The sequence below is a fragment of the Phocoena phocoena genome, chromosome 9 (genome assembly GCF_963924675.1).
Source record: "Phocoena phocoena chromosome 9, mPhoPho1.1, whole genome shotgun sequence".
Classification (NCBI taxonomy): Eukaryota; Metazoa; Chordata; class Mammalia; order Artiodactyla; family Phocoenidae; genus Phocoena; species Phocoena phocoena.
Window position 1 is genome coordinate 32,025,332 of NC_089227.1, and position 23,435 is coordinate 32,048,766.

Sequence of the window (23,435 nt, forward strand, 5' to 3'; positions counted from 1 at the left end):
ATCCATATTTTAATCGTATTTAAATGTGCTTACATACATATGTTTTTAATAATGTAATGTCACCACTTTCTAAGGCCCCCAAATTCCTTTGAAATACTTTAAAAATTTTTTTTTAATTTAATTTTATTTATTTATTTTTGGCTGTGTTGGGTCCTTGCTGCACAAGGGCTTTCTCTAGTTGTGGCGAGCGGGGGATACTCTTCGTGGCGGTGCATGGGCTTCTCACTGCGGTGGCTTCTCTTCTTGAGGAGCACACGGGCTCTAGGCACATGGGCTTCAGTAGCTGTGGCACTCGGGCTCAGTAGTTGTGGCTCGCGGGCTCTAGAGTACAGGCTCAGTAGTTGTGGCGCACAGGCTTAGTTGCTCTGCAGCAGGTGGGATCTTCCCGGACCAGGGCTCGAACCCGTGTCCCCTGCCTCGGCAGGGAGATTCTTAACCACTGCGCCACCAGGGAAGTCCTCTCAAACTAATTTTTAATCTGAGGGAATAGCACCTTCATCTATTTACTTTCTCCCCATCAATCCATTGCATTGTTTCATCAGCTCTTCTTCCTTGCCCCCTCTGGAATCACTCCCCGGCTTGCCATGTCTACTGTCATCACTTTGTTCAGTTCATTGTCTTCTGGACCGTCATTCTAACAGATAACAATAGTCTCTTCCCCCTCCAAGTCCTGTTCCCTCTGTGGCCAGTGTGAGCTTTCAAATGAATAATCTGATCATGTCACAGACCTGCTTAAAATCCTTCAATGACTCCCCATGCCTCGGATTAAGTTCAAACTTCTTTTCTTAGTTTATTATATGGGGTTATAATATGGCCCCTCACTAATTCTGTAATGTTCATCTGTATTGTCCATTTTATAATTATACATCAGTTCATCTACAGTTTCTAAGTTATTTAACATTCTAACACTTAAATCACTTGGAACTCTTTTTATTTAACATGAAGCCGTGAAGGAGAGCCCTAGCTGTATTTCTGCCCAAATGGTTGGTCAGTTGTTCTATCACCATTTATTGAATAATCCATTACTTCCCCCACTGATACACAATGTACATTTAAGCACACATTCATTTAAAAATATGTATTGGTAGTCTGGTAGTTCCTCAAAAGATTAAACATAGAGTTACCATACAGCTTAGAAAATTTCACTCCTAGGTATGTACCAAAGAGAAATGAAACATGTCCACACAAAAAATCTGTACATGAATAATTCAAACGTTCATAGCTACATTATTCATAATAATCAAAAAGTAGAAACAACAAAAATGTCCATCAACTGACGAATGGATAAATGTAATGTGGTATATCCATCTAAGGAATATTATTCAGTCATAAAAAGGAGTGAAATACTGGCACAGGCTACATTGTGAATGAACCTTAAAAATGTGCTAAGTGAAAGAAGTCAGTCATAAAACACCACATATTTTATGAGTTCATTCATATGAAATGCTCCAAACGGGGAAATCTTTAGAGACATAAAATAGATTAGCGGTTGTATAAGCCCAGTAAGAATGGGGTGACTGGGGGTGATAGCTAACGGGTGTAGGGTTTATATTGGGAGTGATGAAAATGCTCTAGAATCGACTGTGATGACAGTTGCACAGCTCTATGAATACACTAAACACTGAACTGTATACTTCAAATGGGTGAATTGTATGGTATACAAATTACATCTCAATGAAAAGGAATACTGAACATCCACAATGCTCCAGGCACCATTCTAGGACGGAACAGTGAACAAAACATGCAAAATACTTGCTTCCATGGATCTTACATCTTTTCTGGGGGAGGGAAAAGATATTAACCATAACAAGTTTATAAATGAGATAACGTATTAGAAAGTAATAAATGTTATGGTGAAAAATATGGAGCAGAATGAGGCATGCTAAGGGATGAAGGCTGTAGTCACATCTAGGGATGTGAAGCTGTTGTTTGAACAAAGACCTGATTGATGGAAGGGAGTGGGACAACGTATGTCCTCAGGGAAGGTACTTCAAGACAGAAGAAACGGCTAGTGCAAAGGTCCTGAGGCTGCAGCGTATCTGGCATATTCAAGGAAGGTGGCTGGTGTGATTAGAGCAGAGTAGTGAGGAAAGGCATAACAGGTAATAAGACAAAGAGAGATAAGAGGGCCAAATCACATAGGGTTTTATAAGCCTCTGGAGGGTTTCTAGCTTTTGCTCTGAGTGCGATGGGGAGTCATTAGAGGGATTTTAGAAGAAAACTCACTTAATCTGACTTGCATTTTTGAAGGGTCACACTGGCTGATATGTTGAGCTCCGATTTTGGAGAGAAGCCACGAATGTAGAAGCAGGGAAAACAGTTAGGAGGTTTTCACACTAACTGAAGAGGAAGATAATGGCTTGGCCCAGGATGGAAGCGGTGAAGGTGGTGGAAAGTGGTCAGGTTCTGAATATATTTTAAAGGTGCAGCCTACAGAACTTCCTAGACGGACTGGATGTAGGTGTCAGAAAAAGAAGGACAACAAAATGACTCCAGGGCTTTCAAGCCTGAGCTAACAAAAGGACGGGCCTACATTAAACAAATCAAGAATACGTAGGTAGAAGAAGTTTTAGGGGGAAGATAAGGATTTCCGCTTGGATGTTCTATATTTGAGACATCTTTCAGACACAGAAGTGAAGATGCCATTGTCTGCGCTGCAGGAGTTAGTGGTATCCAGGTGGCATATAAAGCCATGAACCTTAGCACAGGGAACTATACTTGATATTTTGTAATAAAAGGGAAAAGAATCTAAAAAGGAATATATACATATCTGAATCACTGTGCTGTACACCTGAAATTACCACAATATTGTAAATCAACTATTATTCAATTTTAAAAAAAAGAATTAAAAAATACATAAATAAAGCCATGAACCTAGTAAAAAGCAGTTCAAAGACTGAAGTTTGGGTCATTTCAACATTAAGAGATTGGGGAGAAGAGGAAAAAAAATCAAAAAAGAAGTCTGAGAAAAATTGACCAGTGAGGTATAAGGAAGATGCGGGGAGGGTGATTCCTTAGAATCAAGTGAAGCAAGTATTTATGGGAGGATGGATTGCTCAAGTGCGTCACATTCGGTTAAGTACAATGAGAATGGCGAACAAACGACTCAACTTAGCAACGTGGTAGCAAAATCTGACAAGAGGCGTTTTGGTGGAGCGGTGGGGACAAAAGCCCCTCTGGAGTGACTGAGAAATATGGAGGGAGGATTTACAGACAGTGAATGTACATTCCTCTTCTGAAGTGATGACTGTAAATGAGAGCAGAGAAATAAAGGAGTAGCTGGAGGGACTGGGGACGTCAAAGAGAAATTCACTGGTATATTCTTTTTTAATGCGAGGAATAAGTGAAATAACTATGTTTGAATGCTGGTGGGAATGATCTAGTAATGAATTAGTTGAGACAGAAAAATTTCTGATGACAAAGAGGGGAAAAGCTGTCTAGAATTGTCCTCAAGGAAGGGAAAGGGGATGGAAAGTAGAATACAACCCGAACGGCTGGCCTTAAAAAGAAGTACCATCTTACAGCATCAGGAGGGAAGACAGTATAGGAGTAGAAATGCTGGGAGGTGACAGACGCAGTTGTGGGAGTTTATACATTACCATACATTAAATATATCAAATATCTCTCTACATCCTTAAATGCTTCTGAACTCTATTCTATTCTCATTTTCTACTTCCCTTGAAGAACCACTTTGCTGCAATTATTTTAGCTTTAGAATATATTTTAGTATCTTGAAGGATAAGTGCCCTCTTCCCGTTCTATTCCAAAATTATGTTGGTGTTGTTAAAAATATATTCTTCCAGCGAACTTTAGAATCACTGGGTCAAGTTAAAATATAATTCCCCTTGAAATTCTGACTTGAACTGAGTTCAACTTGTTCATTAGATTTTGGAGTTTTGATGCATTTAGAATATAAAGTCTTCATTTCTAGGAACACATTAAGGATTGCTGTCTTACTTTATAAGAGTTTTCTCTCCAAGGTTACCTTAAATATGTCAACAGGTCGTTAATAAATGACATGCTTAGTTCAGAGATTTTTAAAATGACATAAATCATAGTCACTTGTTGACTGGTTAATTTACAAACTGTTGTAATCCTCAGGACACCCAAGTCAAACTGACAAGCCAGAGATACTCAGGAGAGCAATAGGGTAAGAAAATACCCTCTATACTGTGGAGCAGTGAGAGGAGTTGCTTCTTGGGAGGGCAGGATAAGGGAACACTGCTGAAGGAAAATTCATCAAAAAATGAAGCTGGGGCTTCCCTGGTGGCGCAGTGGTTGAGAGTCCGCCTGCCGATGCAGGGGACACGGGTTCGTGCCCCGGTCCGGGAAGATCCCACATGCCGCGGAGCGGCTGGGCCCGTGAGCCATGGCCGCTGAGCCTGAGCGTCCGGAGCCTGTGCTCCGCAACGGGAGAGGCCACAACAGTGAGAGGCCCACGTACCACAAAAAAAAAAAAAAAAAAAAAAAAAATGAAGCTGAATAAGTAATGGCAGCTCCTCTTGGACCCTGGCACATGTTCATAAAGATGTGACTGTCTTTCCACTTTGCTGTGACTGAATCTAGAAGGAGTAGAAGGTAAGTAGCTCAGAGACTGGAAACCTCCATTCCATAGGACAGACATTTTTTAGGTTTTATGTAGCACTTTCTGCCAGGGGTCCTGGAGACAGAAAAGTCTCTTCCAAAAGGACGTCATTTATACAATTTGGAATCTCTTTCTTCCTTTAGCATAGCTCTGTCCAGAGATGAGTGTGAGTAAGCTGGTCACATTGGAAGGTCTGTTTCTCATTCAGCATGATGCCTACATGCTCAAGAGGAAAGGAGAGAGCATTGGGATGACTGAAAACAGACATGGGGGTCTTGAGAACTGTGGGCCCACAGTGAAACACAGGCCCATAGTTAAAATGAATGTCTGGGGCTTCACTGGTGGCGCAGTGGTTAAGAATCCGCCTGCCGATATGGGGATGCGGGTTTGAGCCCTGGTCCGGGAAGATCCCACATGCCGCAGAACAACTAAGCCCGTGCGCCACAATTACTGAGCCTGCGCTCTAGAGCCCGCGAGCCACAACTACTGAGCCCACGAGCCACAACTACGGAAGCCCGCGCGCCTAGAGCTCGTGCTCCACAACGAGAGAAGCCACCGCAATGAGAAGTCCAGGCACCACAACGAAGAGTAGCCCCTGCTCGCCACAACTAGATAAAGCCCTCATGCAGCAATGAAGACCCAACGCAGCCAAAAATAAATAAATAAAATAAATACATTAAAAAAAAAGTTTGTTTAGCATAGAGCATCAGAAAATTATCATTTTTGCTTTGGCTATATGTTTAGACAGTTTGGATAAGTCAATTTTATTTTATTCTTCAAAACAAAATGTTATCTTCATGGAACTCCACATTTGGAATTTTAAGTCAATGGGAATATACAAATTGATTGATGGGAAACTTCCCAGAAACACATACACTAAAGAATGCAATACCAGCAATTAAGACTCAATTTTAAAACTTAAATTTGAGAAGGCAAGTTTTCAAGTTGCAAAATGACTGATAGCCTAAGTTCAGGCCGTTAATACTATTACATGATCCAAAGTGAAGAGTAACTGCAACAATAAGAAGACAATGTGACGTTCAATAGTTTGCACATCAGGAAATGAATTTCCCTATAATTGTGGAAAGAATGCGAAAACTTTATCGATGGTGGAGAATGCAGAGAGGACCACAAAAGAGGACAGTCATCAATGTGAAGTAGTCATAGGGCAACCCAGACCAAGACACCCACGTAGAGGATTAAAGTTTGGAGAAGATGGGACTGACAAAAGAGAGAAGAATTAGACAGCTGACACCTTCTGAAAGTCACAATGCAGTCGGAGGTGGACAAAATTACCAGAACGCTTTATCCTCTTATATGAAAGGCATATTTTATGGCAGAAATACTTAAAGAAAACCCTGAACATTCAGGGGGTAATACAGATAACCTCTTTTTAAAAATCTTCCATATAAAAATATGGCTTGATACTACAGATATATTAAATGATATAGTTACAAAAGGATTTTTCTTTTACAATTATTAATTATGGGATGCCTTTAATGACAAGCTTTCTCCAAAATATTCAATATTTAATTTTAATTTGCAGAAATTCCATTGGCATGTATTTATGTCATGAAAACAACTATTGTGAAAATTGAGGCATAATTACCAACATAGAACACAAGTACACAGAGAGATTTAGGATTTCTTAAGGGCTAGATATGTAAGTGAAGAACCTACTTTAATCAAGTGAGATAACACAGTGTAGCTTAGAAAACAGTGGCCTGGTTTCCTATCATTTATGACCTTATCAAGTCATTTAAACTTCCGTGTCTCAGTTTTCTCCTTTGTACAAGGATGATCTTAAACTAGACGACTTGAAATCTCCCTCATCTATGATTTCACTTTGCTTATGGGTTTGAATTTTCAAATTGAGGATAAGCTATTTTTATACTTATATACAAGTGCTACACTTTTCATCTGAAAGTAGTCATGAAAAAGATTTTCAACAAGTAACCTGTAGTATTATTAACAAAACAAAAAGATTCACGCTATATGCTAACATGATAATCCAACTTTGATTTCAGTTAACAGTTTTGTTAAAAGCACTTTTCCAACTACATCTCTATGGTTCATACAAATAATTTTTCTATTTTCCATCTCCTGGTTGAAACCATCATTAAAATAAGAAAAACTGCAACACACAAGAAACATCTCCTTCAATACTAGAATTTCAAGTCAGTTGAGATTACAGAGGTACGAAAAAGCCTGGTACATATACTGTTTTTACTACTGAAATTTCTGTGTGATGCTTCTAAATGTGGCTAAGGTTAGGAATTGATCTTACCTTCTGTCGAAGAAAGGGAACCCACTTGCAGTCTACCAGTTCCTGGCGATACTGCTGTGTAAAGGATCCAACGTAAGACACATATGCCGCCATAAGGAGAACATCTCCACAGAGCGTCTTCTCTTGAGCTTCGAAGGACTGAACAGACTGACCCCAGCGAATCTTCTCTGACTGAAAGATAAGATTACTCCGATGTAACTGCAGGGTGAGCAGCAACTCAAGAAACGTTTAATGTAATTACCTTATTCCTCAGTTTACGTCTAGGTCACTCTGCACAGCCTTGAGAAGGAACAGAACATGACTGGATGGCATGACCATGATAAGCGTTCATACATGTGACCCATCATTATGAAGGTGCTCTCATAGCATCTTCAGTGGAGTTTACGGCAACATGACATTAGATCTTTAACATCTCCTTTTGTTGGATGCCCGAACTCTAATTATGACTGAGGTCCTTCTTAAAAGGCTGACAGTCACTCTCCTCCCCTCTAGGAGTAGAGGACCAAGAGCTGTGGCCAAGACTGAGTGATGTTAGGATTTTTAATGGCAGCTTGGATGCTCTCCATCGTTCCTGATTTTCAGCAATATTACTACACCACCCTAAGCAAACATTAGGGCCATGGGCTGATTACAGAAAAAGGAAAATGACAAACACCAGTTATGTCAATTAATTAAAACATAAAGTTTAAAGAGCCACCTAACAAGGATTCTGTAAATTAAAGAATAGTGCTGGTAGTTACTAAACTCAGGTTATTTTTATAGTATAATCACTCAATCAGTGAAAGAACTTACAGCCCATGTAAAAAAGATGGAAACCAGGAGGACTTCACTAGCTCTGAAGACAGTATGCTCGGAGAATGCTGTTCAAATCCTTACATCTAGTTGGCTAGCCATTTAAAATCTGATTTCCGGGTTAAGTATGTGGAGCCCTTCATATTGGATTTGACTAAAACTGCAATAAATATCTATGGATTGACTGAACTGCAGAATACTTCACTAATTCATTTGGTTTCAATGCATGCTAAAATTTAATACCACATTCTAAGAACATGTAAATTAATAGGAACTGAAAACAACACCCAGCAAATTGATAGTACAAGCAATGAAGAACCCTGTGGAATCTAGCTTTACTCATCAAAGAGGAGAGACAGCCCACAGAAAGCAAAAACAATGTATGTCAGAGCAGACTGCAACGCCAGTTCTCTGCAAGCCATCACAATACCGCTAACACTGAGGTAATGAAGCTAGCAGGTGACAATGGTTATGAAAGCTATTTTAAGATAATCTGCTTTGCTCGATAAAGATCACCCCAAGTTAGCTCTATAATTACACACTAGAGAACTTCAACTCCCTTGCCCTCTTTATAGAATTTATTACTTTCCTTCTTCAGCTACAGATAATATATCCATTAATTTTGAAGAAGAATCTCTCATTTGCTTTTCCTCCAACTTTGTTGTCTGTGGTTAGTAGATGATAAACAATAAAGGGCACCCACCTCATTCTCCAAAACAGCTTTGAAATTTGAAGATTTACTAAACATAGACTTACCGGCGATTGAAATCGTCAATAATTTCACTATACCACCCACGCAACATAAATCATTACTGACACTGGCTAACAAGGGTTTAAGAGTTGGAACATGTCCTGTAATAAATTTCTAGACAGTTAAAAATCACTATAATTTTATTCTAATGCATTATAGATTGCCTGTAATGTCATCCTGGCTGGGGTGACCCATTTCTAATTTTGAACAGCTGTTCAGCTCCAGAGCTACTTAATGATTAAATATAAATTGCCTGATTTATTAGTCTGAATGGTTGAGACTATAGCTTCCAGGTCAATGCTATATAGACAAAATCATCAGTCTTGGTGTTTTTCAGAAGTTAACTGTCTCCTGTTCTAGTCAGAAAGAATTTATCCTCAAAGGAAAAGGTCTGACGTTTTCAATTAATCCTTTAAAAAAAATATATATATATACACACACACATATATATTTTTTTTGTTAGTTAACATTATTCAACCATTTTTTCCTCTCCTTTTCTAAATCATCATGAATAAATAAAGCCTTTGGAAGACATTGTTGTGTGCTAGAGATACAAGGTAAAGCCTGTTTTTACCTTGATAAAACTTTCAGACATTCTCTACTTCAAGTAAGTCTAATTCAACGGCACTTTTACTTTTCCTCAGGTACCTCATAAACCGTAAACCCTAGAAGCTCCACTAGAAGCTGTGGAATTTCTCAACTGATCTAAGAAAAATGAGTCTTCAAAGGGCTCCGGAATGTTTTTTCAACACAGGAGGCTCCCAAAACTCACCCATTCATTCATTCAACAAATACATATTGGAACCATTCTATACGCTTGGGATCAAGCAGTGCAGAAAACAAATGAAGTTCCTGCTCTTGAGAGCTTATATTTTAGTTAGAGGAAAAAGACCACAAAAAAGTATATGTGTTCATATATGCACATATACAGTGTGTGTCATGTGATCGTAAATGCTATCAAAAAATAATAAAGCAGAGGAAGTGGAAAGAGCTACAGGTTTGCGTGTGTGGCTGTGTGTGTGTGTGTGTGTGTATGCAGGGGGCAAGGTGAATGCTGTTTAACGTAGGGAGGTCAGGGAAAACCGTGTGATAAGGAGAGCTTTTAGCAGACATCTGAAAGAAGTGCGGGAGCCACAGGGAGGAAAAAGGCCAAGATTATGAGGTAGGAGAGTGACTTGCAGGGTGAGGAAGAGGGAAGATGGAGCCGGAGGGAAGGTGGCAGAAGCAAGGACAGAGGTGTCCAGGAGCCAGATCACGGGGAGCCCTGTAGGCCAGGTAAAACCTTTGGACTGTACTTTGAGTGAGACAATTAGTTACCCGGGAATTCTGACAGAGTGGTAACATGAATGGACTTAATATGTTCTTTTTGCAGTACGCGGGCCTCTCACTGTTGTGGCCTCTCCCGTTGCGGAGCACAGGCTCCGGACGCGCAGGCTCAGCGGCCATGGCTCACGGGCCCAGCTGCTCCGCGGCATGTGGGATCTTCCCGGACCGGGGCACGAACCCGTGTCCCCTGCATCGGCAGGCGGACTCTCAACCACTGCACCACCAGGGAAGCCCTAAATTAGATTTTTCAAAGTCTACTCTATTTATAAGAAATAAGGCTATCACCCAGCCCCACCCATTGTACCTTACATTTCTCCCTTCTTTCTTTGTAAGAGAACTCTGATTCTGAAATGAGGGTTAATGTGTCCAGCCCTCTGGGATGAACTGTGACTGGCTAAGCTGATTATGATCACCCCATTTCTCAGTTTCCCTGCCTTCTTTGCAGCTAGGTGTGGTCACTCTAGTTCTGGCTAAAGAAAGTTAAGTGCTTTAGTTAACTTTGCTTAAGGGGTTGCCAGGAAAACTTCAGTTTCTGTTATGAAAGGAGAAAAATCCAGCTGCTACAGATTCTTCTCTCTTGCCTGAATCTACAGGTGTCGTATCCATCGGTGACCAGGCTGCAGTATGCGTGAGGGTGAATGGACACATGCTAAGTACGGAGCAGCAGAAGGCTGTACAGAGATTAGGGGTCTGATCTCTGAGTACCTGAATCAACACTGATAATGGTCTACCTCTGGAATTGTTTTAATATGTGAAAAACTCCCATTTGTTTAAGCCACTGTAAATCAACTTTTCTATCACCTTCAGCCAAATGCATTTCTTTTTTTTAATTTTTATTTTCTTTATTTTTTTACCATCTTTATTGGAGTATAATTGCTTTACAATGGTGTGTTAGTTTCTGCTTTATAACAAAGTAAATCAGCTATACATATATATATATATATATATATATATATATATATATATATATATATATATCCCCATATCTCCTTCCTCTTGCATCTCCCTCCCACCCTCCCTATCTCACCCCTCTAGGTGGTCACAAAGCATGGAGCTGATCTCCCTGTGCTATGTGGCTGCTTCCCACTAGCTATCTATTTTACATTTGGTAGTGCATATATATCCATTCCTCTCTCTCACTTCGTCCCAGCTTACCCTTCCCACTCCCCGTGTCCTCAAGTCGATTCTCTACGTCTGCGTCTTTATTCCTGTCCTGCCCCTAGGTTCTTCAGAACCATTTATTGTTTTTTTTTCTTAGATTCCATATGTATGTGTTAGCATACAGTATTTCTTTTTCTCTTTCTGACTTACTTCACTCTGTATGACAGACTCTAAGTCCATTCACCTCACTACAAATAACTCAATGTCATTTCCTTTTATGGCTGAGTAATATTCTATTATATATGTGTGCCACATCTTTATCCAGTCATCTGTCACTGGACACTTAGGTTGCTTCCATGTCCTGGCTATTGTAAATAGAGCTGCAATGAACATTGTGGTACATGTCTCTTTTTGAATTATGGTTTTCTCAGCGTATATGCCCAATAGTGGGATTGCTGGGTCCTATGGTAGTTCTATTTTTAGTTTTTTAAGGAACCTCCATACTGTTCTCCATAGTGGCTGTATCAATTTACATTCCTACCAACAGTGCAGGAGGGTTCCCTTTTCTCCACACCCTCTCCAGCATAAAAGGGGAAATTGACGGTAACACAATCATAGTAGAGGACTTTTAACACCACACTTTCACCAATGGACAGATCATCCAAAGTGAAAATCAATAAGGAAAAACAAGCTTTAAATGATACATTAAACAAGATGAACTTAATTGATATTTATAGGACATTCCATCCAAAAACAACAGAATATACTTTCTTCTCAAGTGCTCATGGAACATTCTCCAGGATAGATCATATCTTAGGTCACAAATCAAGCCCTGGTAAATTTAAGAAAATTGAAATCGTTATCTAGTATCTTTTCTGACCACAATGCTATGAGACTAGATACCAATTACAGGAAAAAAAATCTGTAAAAAATACAAACACATGGATGCTAAACAATATGCTATTAAATAACCAAGAGATTACTGAAGAAATCAAAGAGGAAATCAAAAACTACCTAGAAACAAATGACAATGAAAACATGACGACCCAAAACCTATGGGATGCAGCAAAAGCCGTTCTAAGAGGGTAGTTTATAGCGATACAATCCTACCTCAAGAACCAACTCAAATAAACAACCTAACCTTACACCTAGAGCAATTAGAGAAAGAAGAACAAAAAGTCTCCCAAAGTTAGCAGAAGGAAAGAAATCATGAAGATCAGATCAGAAATAAATGAAAAAGAAATGAAGGAAATGATAGCAAAGATCAATAAAACTAAAAGCTGGTTCTTTGAGAAGATAAACAAAATTGATAAACCATTAGCCAGACTCACCAAGAAAAAAAGGGAGAAGACCTAAATCAATAGAATTAGAAATGAAAAAGGATGAGTAACAACTGACACTGCAGAAGTACAAAGGATCAGGAGACATTACTACAAGCAACTCTATGCCAATAAAATGGACAACCTGGAAGAAATGGACAAATTCTTAGAAATGCACAGCCTGCCGAGACTGAACCAGGAAGAAATAGAAAATATGAACAGGCCAATCACAAGCACTGAAATTGAAACTGTGATTAAAAATCTTCCAACAAACAAAAGCCCAGGACCAGATGGCTTCACAGGCGAATTCTATCAAACATTCAGAGAAGAGCTAACAGCTATCCTTCTCAAACTCTTCCAAAATATAGCAGAGGGAGGAACACTCCCAAACTCATTCTATGAGGCCACCATCACCCTGATACCAAAACCAGACAAAGATGTCACAAAGAAAGAAAACTACAGGCCAATACCACTGACTGATGAATATAGATCTTCAACAAAATACTAGTAAATGCGTTTCTAATACTGCAGTTCTATATTTTTAGGTAGCACTTAAATACAAAATAACAGTTTTATTGAGATTTAATTCACATATCATGAAATTCATCCTTTCAAGTATTCAACTGCGTGGTTTTTAATATATTCACAGATCCGTGCCATCATCCCTAGTAATTTTAGAATGTTTCCCTCACACAATAGAGAAACTCTATTCCCATTAGTAGTCACTCCCAAACTCCTGCCCCCTTGTCCAACCCCTGGCAACCACCAATCTACTTTCTGTCTCTATAGATTTACCAATTCTGGCCATTTACTATACATGGAATCATAAAACATGTGGCCTTTTGTGTCTGCCTTCTTTTACTGAGCATGATATTTCAAGGTTAGTCCATATTGCAGCATGTATCAGTAATTCAATCCTTTTTATGGTCAAATACTATTCCACCGTCTGAATATATTAGACATGGGAGAGCAAAAAGATCTGTGACTTACTGATGTCAAGGGCCATATGTTTTTCTACCACTCATGTTCAAAGCGGAGAAAGTTAATGAGATTTTAAAAATCTTTTTTTAATGGAATAACTATTAACATTAGTGTATCAGTCACTTGTAAAAAGATGTCAAAGAAAACCAATAAACCAAGCAGGTTTAGCTTGAGGTAATATTTTATTGGTAGAACTCAATTGCAAATGTGTACTAAAAGATTCAGACCTCTGTTATCTAACAGCTGCCCTGAGTTTATAACAGATCTTAGGAAAACCACTGAGTCCATGGCTATAACTGAAAAACACACAGAATCCATCACTTATTCCTTCTGGTAAGCTAGAACTACTGTGTGAATGATGATTATTCCCGTTTGTTGTTGATTCCATGCTTGGTTAGTCCTTATTGACCACAAATAAAGATAAAATCCCCCAAAGCTGATTCTGAATATTTCAGTTAGAATTTTGGAAGAAAAGGATAACTTGCCTCAAGTTCCTTGACAAGTCTGTTAGCCAGTTCGATAGTTTTGTTGGTTTGGTTCACCTCTTCTTGACACCGGACTTTCTCGGCTATTGCTTTTTCAAATGAAGCTGTGAGTCTGCTCAGATTTCGATCCAAATCCTACAAGAGTCAAAATTAACTCGTGAGCCATTTGTAGATAAAGTGTAAACGTTACAATCATCTTGAAACACCTACTACCTGAAGGTAAATGAAATGAGCCTCTTTCCCTCCTTTGACCTTTGCCCCTGAGAGCACACACGTTAGGGAAGAAATATATCAGGGCTACCAGGCAGTTTTCTCGCCTTCCTCCTGCACTGGGCAGAGTGTAGACAGCGACCAGGGTGAGTGGATGTGCCCTGCTGACTCAAGCACACCCTGAGTGCCCTGTCCCCTCTCTTGTGCCTACACCTCACCCTCCGTCTTTATTAGGGATGACGGGCATCTTGTGGTTCTCCACCTACTGACTCTCTTTCCACTTTTCAGGGGTCTATAACTCAGGCAACAAAGAGCCCCTTTAGACCTCAGCAACCTGACCTGGCTTGGACAACCAGATTTTCTCTTCTGGAAACTTGGGACTGAAACTCAGAGGTATGTCTCTGTCTTTAGCATCGTAAGACCCAGGAAGATGTGTACATTTTGGAGGGCTTCATTTAGAGAGGGACCATCTTCCACCAGGGCCATGGGAAAGCAGGGGAAACCATTCCTGAGAACAAGAAAGAATGAAAAGATGGCACAGTGAGAAGTCACACAGCCCTAAACACGTTCCCGGCAGCTTCCCATTTCCTGGATCTCATGCCTCCTGAGACCTAGTCATATACTTTTTTACCTCAGAGCTCCATGAGTCATCCTGGTCTCCTTTTTGGCTTAAGGTTTGCTATGTGGGTTTCTATTATGTGTAGCCAAAAAAGCCTTGACTGAGATATCAAGTACTTAGGAGACTCCTTACTATATCGTCTTGCTACCTGCAAGTTCTAACAACCCTAAGTAAGATTTATAACATTGCTTTTGTAAATACATGCAAAGTTCCAAGAGACTTCAATAAGTAAACGTGTAGTACGTACCATATTTATAATTTAGAGACTGCCGCTATTTGTCAATGACCCAATTATTACATTATTATTTAACTTATATCATTAATTAAAAAAAGAAAAAAGTGTGCATCATATTTAAGGTTTACAGCCGAAATAGGTCAAATTTATGAGAAATGGGAGGAGATATTACACATTAACGGTTAGAAGTCAGATAAAAATGAATAATACCTGGAGGTATATTTTAGGTTATTGAGAGTACTTGTGGTTTTATAGAACACAGAAGCTCATGTAAACTCTGGTATCAGACACCCAAGTTCGTATTTGGACTCTGCTATCAGCTAAGCGGCCTCAAGGTGGGCTGTCTACTTAAGCTCTCCATGCCTCACTTTCATCATCTAAAAAATGGAAACAATAATGTTACCCAATTCATAGGGTTGACCTAAATATACATAGAAGTAAGGTATAAACTCTTATCCTGGTTCCTTTCGTAAAGCTGGGAAGGGGAGCTGGGTCTTGGGAGACCACAGGCTCTCACGCTTGTTCCTCTGCCTCTTGTGAAGAGGCATGGACAGCTCTTGTTCTGGACTATCTTCTGCAAGATGTTTGCACAGCAAATAGGCTTAGGAAATAGAGACAGTGCTTCTTTCAGGGCAGAGGACAGATTTGCTTCCTGACCAGAACACTAAAGAGATGTTTCCCCATGGGGCAAAGTTGGGCAGCTTTACTCGCTGCCTTCTTTATATGGGGCATTTTCTAAGCTTGGGATTTCTCAGCTGTGACACAAACCCACTGTGAACAGCCTCAGCTGGTCCACTGTGCGTCACTCCCACGGGAAACGGCAGACAAGGGAGCTGAGGCACGCACGAGGCTCACGCTGCTTGCCGGGCTATGGGTAACAAAGTCCTCTGCTCTCTGACCCACGCATCCCGTGTCTCACGTCTTCTGCCGGCATCTATGAAACTGTGGCAGGTAACTTGGCAGCCTGTGAGTAGGGTAAAATCTTGGTCCCTTCACAGTTCCTGACAGGCCCTGGCGTTTCAGGTTCTAGAAGTAAATGGAGTGAGGAAGGAGGGGCTTAGCCCGAACACCTCAGCCCACCAGACACCCTAAAAACCAGTGCTCTCCAACTTAAGTGAGCATCGGAACCACCTGGAGGGTTTGATCAAACCCAGATTCCTGGCCTCCCTGCCTGAGTTCCTCATTCAGTGTGCCTGAGGTGGGTCTGAGAGTCTGTATATCTAACAAGTTCCCAGGCAACACTGATGCTGCTACCGGTCGAGAGAACACACTTTAAGAAACACTATCCTAAAGAGACCGAATTTGGACTTTTTCATGGCCATTCGTAGGCCCTGTGTGTTTGAAAGACAAGATGGCCTTTTTTCCCCTCCAGCTCAGCAGTTTGTTTTTTTCTACTCAACCTTCAATATGAGGCCATCTTTTAGTCTGAAACTAGAGATAAAGACTTGAAAGAACAAAAACAAAGAGACTAATACTGGTTAACGAATGCATTTCCATCACAGCATAAGTGCTGCGAGACACAGCCCTGCTTTTCTAGGTGAGATGGCAACAGGAGGCATAAGGCAAGAAGGAGGGAAAGCCCATGAGGGAGGGAAAAAGAGAGGCTGAAGGAGATGAAAGCAAAGCTAGCAAAAAACATCATTTCACCTGGGCTCAAACCTTGATTTGACTGTGTACCAACAGAAAGAATCTATGCAGAGTTTGTCGTTGACTTTGTCATGACCAGTCTTCATAGAGAATTTTTTTTTTTTTTTTTTTTTTTTTTTTACTTCAGGGTGTAGTGTATTTCCTACAAAGGGCATTCTCCTATACAACCACAGTATAACCATCAAAACCAGGACATGGGGGCTTCCCTGGTGGCACAGTGGTTGAGAATCTGCCTGCCAGTGCAGGGAACACGGGTTCGAGCCCTGGTCTGGGAAGATCCCACATGCCGCGGAGCAACTGGGCCCGTAAGCCACAACTACTGAGCCTGCGCGTCTGGAGCCCGTGCTCCACAAGAGAGGCCACAAGAGTGAGAGGCCCGCGCACCGCGATGAAGAGTGGCCCCTGCTTGCCACAACTAGAGAAAGCCCTCGCACAGAAACGAAGACCCAACACAGCCATAAGTAAATAAATAAATTAAAAAAAAAAAAACAAACAACAACCAGGACATGAACACTGACACATTACTACCATCTAACTGAATGTTGGAGGGAAATGCAGCCAGAGATTCTGTTGCATTAATAACTACTCTCTGGAAATCCATTCTTGGAAGGGGGATGGAAGGGACCAATCTACATAAAGACATTGCTATTGTTACTCTGTCTTCTTTTCTCTGTGTCTGCAAACTTAGTTTTGCAGCTTATTAATATAAGAACCTCTGCTTCTACTGTTGGTCTTTGAAATCAACTGAGATGAGCAGTTCTTTTCAGCTCGTTGCAGGCTGTGTCCAAAAGATGACTAGCTCCACAACCACAGAAAGTCTTAACTTTAGAATCACACGTGAGCATTCTCATCACTTTTCCATGAACATTAACTTGCTTCTAATATTTACATAAAGCCATTAATAATAGATGACAACATTTTTCTAAAGGTCTTACTCAAGTTAACAGTGAGAGCTTTGACCAATGAATGAAGCTAAATTTAATAAAATTAATATGTTTTTCCTAAATTTGTCTAAATCAGCTGTCGTCGTTGTTGACAGTAGTGGCCCCAGACATAATCAGGCCAAGTTCAAGTCCTGTTCTATAAGAAGCTGGGCTTGGCTGCGTGGCCACTGTGAGCACCAGAGCCCAGGTGTGGTGATGGCGGAGTTCACCTGCTCAGAGACCCATGGCAGGATTTCCTCCAAGATGGGAGCATCCTCCTTCAGGTCTGCCCTCAGCTCCCACTGCTCCCTATTCTTCGCACTCCCATTGGACAACCTCTCTACACACATGATCTTCACGCCAGCGACTCCCAAATCTATGTTGCTGAGCCAGGCTTCTCTTTCAAACTCTAGTTCTGACCCCGAACATCTTCACTTGGGTTTTCTACACAAAGAGAGTGGGAACGAACATTTATGAAGCATCGACTGTGTACAGCACACTGAATAGCATCTCGATCCACCAGAATTTATAGGTGGGAAGCAACAGAAACCATCTCCAGCTAATTTAGGCTGAAGGGAACTTCCTCAAAATGGGGGAGCTCTTCCAAAGAAGAGAAAGGCAAAGAACTAAACATAGGCTCCCAGAGCTCCAGGGAGACTTGGGAATAGCAACTCTTGGAAAGTTTCAACTGGACACTGTCTCTACAAAGCATGAACTCTGTTTTCAGTTTTATTCTTTGGCTGATGATTCAAATTCTAGAGCTGGGGGTGGGGGGCAGGCGGGGAATCAAATCGGCAAAACTTGGACCACATACCTAGTCATCAGCAATGACAGGAAAAGGTACCCTTGGTCAAAGTCCTACCTGAGTGTATCCAATGAGGAAAGATAATTCCCCAGAGATAAACCAGGCTGTTATCACCCAAAGTAGGTAGGACTGGATTCTGGGGAGCCCCAAATCACAAATGCCCACCTTGAGAGTTAGCTGTTATTATCACTACGTTACAGTTAAGAGACTGAAGCTCTGAGGATTTCCCTAAGTTGCCAGGGTTACACAGCCTTATCACTCTGACTGCATTACTGCATGCTACCTCGTCAGGCACCTCTAACTCATCATCTCTATTCTGTACGCCTCCCCCTCCCTCTCTATCCTGTCAGCAGCCTTGAATCTATCTCGCCACTCCACTGTGGCTGCTCCTGCCTTAGCTGAGGCCCTAACAGGACCCACTGCAGACCCACAGACCCACTAACAGGACCCACATGCTTCTAACTTGTCTTTCTGCAGCTAGACCACCTCCCTCCAGCTTCCATTCAGTTGATGAAAAGTGAGTCATTAACGTACTAAGATCTTTCCAACGCCCAATACTACAGGTCAGATGAAATTTAAATTCTGCAGCACGAAAGGCAGAGAAGCCTTTTGCTCACCTTTTGCTTTTGCTCACCTTTTGCTTTTGCTCACCATTACTTCCTGCTATTCCTAACCTTCCCCCAAACCCCCATCTTCGGCATCTGGCCTACTAGGACTCTTCAAGTCTACCAACTGCTTCTTCCCTCTTTTTTTCATTCTTTACCAGGAATACCCTTCCTGACCTAGTTATCCTGGTGACTTGCAAGTAATTTTCACAGCTCATGTCAAGTACACCTTCATTATAAAACTTTCTCTAATTTCTCTGGGCTCTTTTCTGGCACTCCTACTGCACTCTAGATATAGTCACATATATACTTATAACACTGGACTACAATGACTGGTTATATATTTGTAAAAACAGTCATGGTGATAATATTTGTAGTTAGTGTTTTCTAAGCACTTACTATATGCCAGGCACTATGCGAAATTCTCAATATGAATTCATATTGATTACTAAATTCTCAATATGAACTACTGTCATTTTATCCTCAACGATCCTAAGAAGTGGATGCCATTATAATACCTCCTTCACAGTTGAGAAAAAAGAGGCTCAGAGAGGTTAACTAACTCGTGCAGGGCAAAACAGTAAATACTGGAGCCTGGATATAAACCCAGGCACTCTGGTTCCAGAATCCTTGCTTTTTAATCACTGTGGGCTACACTCTTTCTACTTAATTAATACATAGTTAATTAACGCTTGCAAAGTTTATTAACGCTACATAGTTAATTAACGCTTGCAAAGTTTCTTAAGTGCAGAAACCATCAAAGTTCCCACTTTCCCAGCTCAGTGTCCAGCATACAGCAGATAAGGAATATGTACTGAAGAAGAATATAAAGGAATACATCCCTGAAAGGTCAAATTCCTTCCTGTTTGGTAGGTCTCCGAGGTGGTCCTCTCTGAAAGTGGGATCCTAAGGCGGGGAGGGGTTCCATGTCTCGGGAACTTCTTCAGCGTTAGAGTCTGCACTTACCGCCAGCTTTTTCCTGATAGCCTCTAGTTTTTCAGTAGCTACAGCCAGTTCTAAGTTTGCTTGGGCTAACGCTTGCCGTTTGGGCTCCACATCACAGTAGACCTGAAAAGCCATGTGGGGGTTATTTCACGAGGTAATAAAGATGGCAAAGACAAGTAATCATTCAGTCTTACGTTTGCCGGAAGCTTTACAATTAAAATCTCTATGTGACCTAGAAATTTGGTGTTTATTCTTAGCCATGGTACTACCTAATGGCAGAACAAAAATCCACCCAGCCTACCAAGTCCTCTAAGCTTTCTACTGTTTATTCATTTATTCTGGACATTAGAGTTACAAGCACTTGCATAAAATGCTATACACGTCAAATACTATTAAGATACTAAAATTAGTTTTTCATAAAACTTGGAGATAATCCTCATATCATCAGAACTACAGCTGAAGGTGGGATCAGGTCTAGCCTTTAAGGCAGAAAAGCTGTGTAGAGAAATTCTCTGAACCCAGAAAGGAATGTGGGAGATGTCCTCACCTAGTATTAACCACACTTTCTTTTCTAAGTTCCTGGCCACCTTACATGTTATTTGAATGAGTGGTTTAAGCATTTGAGTGCATCAATTATTCTCCTGTTGGGGAGAGAGAAAGAAAATTAAATTTTATTTCCTATTTTATAGCAAAATGACACAGAACACAGCCACGGTCTAGCTCTGGGCTCATCTTTTCACCTAGGATGTAAGGCCAGCACAGCGGTCAGGTGTGTCATTATGGGGAGAGGCTGCCCATCAGCTGTGATCTGTCTGCAGTCTTGCCTGATACAGGCTTCCACTAAAGAGATGGAGAGACTGACAGGGTCCTATTCCTGTGGGTCTCCCGTGTAAAGGACATAATCCAATTTTCTGAAAATCATTCTGGGAATGACACTGGCATTTCCTCAGCAATTCCATCTTTGGGTATAACACACAACCTTCCAAGACAAAAAGGAGACAGTTCCTCCCAGTGGAGGGCCATGTACTGTTCCCTTTTTACATCTAGTCCTTTGCAAAGTTCTTGGGACATAAGTGACGGACAAGTATTTGATAAATAAATATAATTAATAAATAAATATAATTAATCTACCCAACATGCTTTTATCTAATCAAATCAAATTAATTGCTGCTATTTGATCTAAAGAAGCTACTCACTCGGGCTTCCCTGGTGGTGCAATGGTTAAGAATCTGCCTGCCAAGGCAGGGCACATGGGGTTGAACCCTGGTCCAGGAAGATCCAAAATGCCATGGAGCAACTAAGCCCGCGGGCCGCAACAACTGAGCCTGCGCTCTAGAGCCCACGAGCCACAATTACTGAGCCCGCCTACTACTACTGAGCCTACTGAGCCCGTGCCACAACTACTGAAGTCCGCGGGCCTAGAGCCCGTGCTCCACAGCAAGAGAAGCCACCGCAATGAGAAGCCCATGCACCGCAACGAACAGTAGCCCCTCTCACCGCAACTAAAGACAGCCTGCATGCAGCAACAAAGATCCAACACAGCCAAAAATAAAATAAATCAATTAGTTAGGTAAAAAAAAAAAGCTACTCACTCTACCCTAAAAAAAGATAGTTTCCAACATTTCAAATATCCTCCTGTAGAGAATTCTGTTTAATCTGACACTTTCATGTCTCATTCTTAGAACTTTATCTTATTCAGATAATGTTAAATTATTTTACATTTTTTGCTGGCCTAGAAATTAATATATGTACGGCCTTTCCTGAATAACACCCGTAAACCATCTGATCACAACTGATATACCTCATAGAACTTAATGATGTTGATGACCCAGGCACAGAGACCAGCTGCTGCAAAAGATTTGGTCTGAATCAGGTTTGGGTTGAACTCCGGGTCTTTCAAATACTGTTCATTCACCACTTTTAGACAGTTCTCTGGAATGTGCTCTTTGTCATAGTTAATTAACGCTTGCAAAAAATCATCCACCTGTAAGGCAAAAAGACTTATTGCAATGAGCCATTTGGGTGGCAGAGAAAATTCCAAGATCAAAAGTTAAAATCAGCTTTTAGGACTCACATTACAAAGGCAAAATTGGCAAGCTCCATTTATCCCACTGTTTGACTTTTTCAGTGTTTAGAGTATAAAGTTAGAATTAGCAATGGACACTTTTAAAATCCCTTCTATCCCAGGGTAAAATATTCAGTCCCTGCACAGGAGGCATTCACATTTTGAAGAAAAGAAAAAGAAAAACACATACCCCAAAATCCCTTTGCTTCACCTTCGTGTACATTAGTAACATTTTTCCAGCATAAGACATCCATGTAATTTTCTCCCTCCTACACTTAACTGCTTTCATAATTTTGAAAATAATTAGCAACCTTCCAACGGCTGCTGGTGTTGACTTAGGTGTGCTACAACCCTACGCTAATCTCCAACTTGGCAAACAAAAATTCTAAGTCTAGAGAACATACAGCAGATTACACTTAGCAAATATGAAGATGATTTTTTTTTTTTAGCAGTTGGGAATTTTATAGCTTTCCTCTTTCTCCTCAGTTTGTATGTTTTTTCAAAAATTTATTTTTTTGAAGTATAGTTGATTTACAATGTTGTGTTAATTTCTGCTGAAGAGCAAAGTGACGCAGTTATACGTACATATACATTCCTTTCGTATTCTTTTCCATTTTGCTTAATCATAGGACATGGAATATAGTTCCCTGTGCTATACAGTAGGACTTTGTTGTTTATCCAATCTATATATATAACAGTTCTTATCTGCTAATCCCAAAGTCCCAGTCCATCCTTCCCCCACCCCTGCTGTCAAGTATAACCACAGAACTGAACAGAGAAATTGTCGGGATTTTCATGTTGCCGGGCTGCCTGATACCTTTCCCATGAAGACTTTAGCTGCCTTCCAACTCCGGTCTTTTGGCACCCTGCCCCGGGGAGCCAGAAGGACCATCACGGCTGCAGTAACGTTGGTAACTGCATTTGGAGGGTTGGGAAAGGCTTTCAGCTCAGTGAGATTGACCTGAAAAAAAAGCACACACACTCTCAAGACCAGGAGAGGTCTGGTTTCTCAAGACCAGCTGTTAGGTCATCAAGCTGGTCTTCAGTGGCTGGTCTTTTCCACCCTCTCCTTTCCACACCAGTCTCGGTTGGGCAGTTTTTGCCGCCCACCCGGGGGTCCCACCACCGTGGAACTCCAGGAGGTTCAGTTCTTGCTGGGCGCTTTTCTGGTACTTTGGAAACATCACTGCCCTTTCTGGCTTCCAAGTAAATTTATCTGCCTGATCTACCAGTCCTGCAGAGCCTTGCACACTGAGTCCAGGGAATTTCATAAACATATAGGTTTTAAGGTATTTATGGGTCTATCCCACCTATGTAATATATTTGCCTTTTAACCAGGCCCTCCCAGAAACAGAGTCCCTTAGTTCAGAGTCTCTTAGTTTTGTTTTTCTGCTTTACATGCACAAAAAACATCTTCTATTACACTATAATGACTGTCAACTGGGAAGATGCCCGCATAGGCTGAACCTCCTTTCTGCGTTCCTCCTTAACCTCCGCAGGTCAGAATCTTGATTTACTAAACAGATGGTATTCATGGGATAAATCACCAGTATCAGGACAAATACTTTGGAGCAAGAATTAATATCTATAAGAAGTATATGTAGGTTCATGATACATGTTTTTTAAAAAAGGATTTCCTGTGAAATTTCCTGAGCTATATTATACACTCTTGCTTATAAAGCCTCATCAAATGTTGAACCTGATTCTCCTCCATTACCATAAACTGGCTATTTATTTGGGAAATGACTGCAAAG

General features: G+C 40.9%; 1 protein-coding gene across 1 annotated transcript in view; it reads right to left on the minus strand.

Moving 5' to 3' along the window:
- The window catches only part of DNAH11 (dynein axonemal heavy chain 11), a 315,873-nt gene that overhangs the window by 73,305 nt on the left and 219,133 nt on the right, over positions 1 to 23,435 (minus strand). The window contains 5 exon segments of the mRNA XM_065883652.1: positions 6,873 to 7,039; positions 13,624 to 13,762; positions 19,638 to 19,739; positions 21,418 to 21,600; positions 22,499 to 22,642. Of these exon segments, the coding sequence (XP_065739724.1) occupies positions 6,873 to 7,039; positions 13,624 to 13,762; positions 19,638 to 19,739; positions 21,418 to 21,600; positions 22,499 to 22,642 (735 nt within the window).